The sequence below is a fragment of the Austrofundulus limnaeus genome, unplaced genomic scaffold, assembly GCF_001266775.1.
Source record: "Austrofundulus limnaeus strain Quisiro unplaced genomic scaffold, Austrofundulus_limnaeus-1.0 Scaffold141, whole genome shotgun sequence".
NCBI classification, from domain to species: domain Eukaryota; kingdom Metazoa; phylum Chordata; class Actinopteri; order Cyprinodontiformes; family Rivulidae; genus Austrofundulus; species Austrofundulus limnaeus.
Genome location: NW_013952543.1, coordinates 781,470 through 784,799, shown reverse-complemented (window position 1 = coordinate 784,799; position 3,330 = coordinate 781,470). Strand labels below are relative to the sequence as shown.

The 3,330-nt window shown below is 38.9% G+C and overlaps 1 protein-coding gene across 2 annotated transcripts in view; it reads left to right on the top strand.

Moving 5' to 3' along the window:
- Positions 1–3,330, top strand: part of LOC106522976 (inactive dipeptidyl peptidase 10) — a 62,573-nt gene that overhangs the window by 19,742 nt on the left and 39,501 nt on the right. For both annotated transcript variants that reach the window (XM_014016248.1, XM_014016247.1), the window contains exons 2-4: positions 1,165–1,279; positions 2,881–2,976; positions 3,137–3,231. In XM_014016248.1, coding sequence (XP_013871702.1) covers positions 1,165–1,279; positions 2,881–2,976; positions 3,137–3,231 — 306 coding nt within the window. The remainder of the gene's footprint in view (positions 1–1,164; positions 1,280–2,880; positions 2,977–3,136; positions 3,232–3,330) is intronic.

Below are 3,330 nucleotides of genomic sequence, written 5' to 3'. Positions count from 1 at the left end.
GTCAACGCTCTCTGGTTTCATTTAAAAGAGTTGATCGTCAGAAATTGTCCAAGATTAACCTTCAGGGTGGACATAGCTCGCTAGCCACCTCACACCAATGACCTAGTTGATGTCATCATTTACCCAGAATGCTTTGCGTGTAAATAAAATGGCTCCGTCTGTGCTAAGATATATACTTTTAAAAATTACAAACTAAACAGCCAACAGTATTTTTACACTTTATTTTACAGTTAAAATAAATGTTTATCAAATAAAGTTTAATGTTACAACTAATCGTGGATCCCTTTAACTCTGGAAGACTAATAAACCTCAGCTGATTTGTCCAGTTGACACATCATAAGCCCAGTCTCATCCAATCAGCATCTGACAGTCAGTGGACAAAAGCGTCCTCTCCCATCGCTCTGTCTGCTCACCAGCCAAACGTCAACCTACCCCTCAACCTCCTCCTCCCTCCAGCTTCCAAGGGCTTCCCCCTCCTACCACCACCACCACCAGTGTCCGAGCCCTGGGGTGGGGGGGAAGAAAATCCTCCTACCCCTCATCCTAAGCAGCTCACGGCACTCACATCCTCTGCTGGGGTCCGAGCACCAAACTTCCTTCAGGTCAACAGACCTCCTAATTTCAGCCTGTCTTTGTGTGCTTCTTTCCAGTTTGACATGAAATTCTCAAAGTATATATTTAATTGGCTCAATCTCTAAACAAGTACCGGTGACTTTTTATCCACCCCCACCCCCCCAAAAAAAAGTTAAACAGCCTTTTAAACTTTTAAAGTTTGCATTTATTTACAAATTTTCACATCATCCCAAACTGTTTGGAGACAGTTAGTTGACAACACATTGCGAACACTTTCATCCAAACTTTTCATCCTGCCTCCTGTAGTTTAAAGTGGCTCACAGGTGATACTAGCAGGGGAAACAGAAACTGTGGAGGCGAATATAATCGCCGTCTCATTTATAAACAGTTTTCCTAAAAGCAACAGCTTTACGCTCCTCTGCAGTTAAAAAGTTGTGTAATTTGTTGATGTCTAACGCTGCAGATAAAGTCTGAGTCCCCCCGTGGCTCGCTGCACACATTTGTCTGACTACGGCAATGAAGCGGCACTAATGTCCCCCTTTTAAGCTCCGCTCTCATTCATCACTGTGTTTGTTTCCTCTTCGTCTTCAGGACCTGGGGAGCACAGACGGTCCCCCGCGGAACTGGAAGGGCATCGGGATCGCCATGGTGGTGATCCTGGCGGTCATGTCCCTGGTTATCCTCTCCGTCTTCCTCCTCACGCCTGGTGAGAATGATGATAATGAGACAGAGAGAACAAAGATTTAACAAATGGCCAGAGGGAAGTCAGCAAATAAAAGCAAAGGAGTTTAGATGTTGGGAGCTAATTTAACAATAAAAGCTTATTTGTTTTAGATGAGTTAGATGAATAGATCAATGCCTCTTTCATGTCTCTATTGTTGATATGATGCTACAATCAGCATCCTTCAAATTAGCTAGCACAGAGAAAAACTCATCAGGAAATGATAACTAAGCAAAAGCTCCACAATTAACAGTTTGTGTTATTTAATCTGTAAGAAAACCACAAAATAAATAAAGTCATTCACCTTTATATGGAGTTAAAATGTCCTTTACTATTTCGCGTCTCTTAGCTGTTGCCAGGGGAGAATCCTGAGAAGTTATCAGCCAAAAAATAAACTCTCTAAAAGATCATAAAGCCCAATAAAACTGTGACTTTTGGTTTTTATACTTCAGTTTCTGCACTGCTCATATAAACACGACACAAGGTGTCGATTGTTGTGCCAAAGAAATCAAAAGATGAAAAGGTTTTTATTTTATTATTATTTCAATTTAAAATCTTTATTCATTTCTTTAAAACAAATCATTTCTATGTGCAAATATAAAAAAGAAAAATAACACAAATACAATGAAATGAAAGGCAGCAGAGAGAAGAAAAACTCATATCTGCTCCTTTTTTTCCACAAGTATAAATTCAAAAAAGCTAATCTTTAATTAACAAAAACAAAACTTTAAAAAGGTTAAATCCTTCTAGAACACAAATTTACAAGAATACATTTTATACTGTTTCTTATTTCTTCAAAAGCCCAACTTTTATCATTCTCTTGAACATGTACATTGATGTAGCATTTTTAGCATCCTCTTCCAGATTATTCCATAATCTGACTCCTTAGATTGAGGTGCACCGTTCTTTCAAACACGTTCTAAATTTAGGTTTYATGAACATCTCTATTCCCTTTAGATTGTAAAACAACAACAGCTCTCTCTTAATAAAGCTTATGATTAAAGGTAATGTCTTTTGGTGAGCCTTATACATAAATCAAAATGTTATGATCAACCAAATAATAGAATTTAAATAATTTCAGTTTACAAAACAATGTATTAGAATTAGATGGATATTAGTAATGTTTTTGAGTGATAATTCTTATAGCTCTTCTTTGCAAAATAAAAACAGGATTTGTAATGGTCTTACATGCTTTACCCCGTACCTCAACACAATAGACCAAGTGTGGAACAATTAATGCATTATATAACAAATACAGTGCTTTATCATTGAACAAGTCCCTTACTTTGTAAAGCAATGCAATAGATGAAGCTATTTTTATTGCCAATTTTTTTTGCCTTCCTTGTTTTCTGTGAGTTTTTCTGTTGTTTTACTTTATAGTAGATATAGGGGAGTGGGATGAATCCATCCATCACTTAGCATCAAGTTATTATCTTCTCTGCTGTTAATGCTCACATTTGGCTCAGAGTGACTGTAAAGATGCAGGAGACGAATTTAAAATATTGCAGAGAACTGGGCCAAGCTTTGCACCCTGGTGAACAAAGAAATTCCTCATGAACAAGTGAAAATCTCTGCTTCCTTTGAAGATGAGTCCCACTTGTTGCTCCACTCCTATGTGACCATGGAGGATCTGGAGAGCGAGGACTTCAAAATTCACGATCCTTGCGTGACTTGGTTAGACGGTGAGCAATCATGTTCTGAATCACTAATCACTGCTGCCTGACAAAGAGTTAGCTGTAACATGGTTTGAGTTTATTAAAATGTAACAGCTGGTGTGCAGATCACGTCTCAGTCTCGGTGGATTCAAATCTTTTTTTGTTTGAACCGTTTTAACCCTGTTAGAGAATGAAGTGGCCCTGCGCACCAGAGAGGGACATGTCCTGACATTCAGCCTCAACAACAACATGACCCTAACTCTGCTGGACAACAGCTCACTGGTAGGACCGTTTCCAGCACCGATAGCACACACACACACACACACACACACACACACACACACACACACACACACACACACACACACACACACACACACA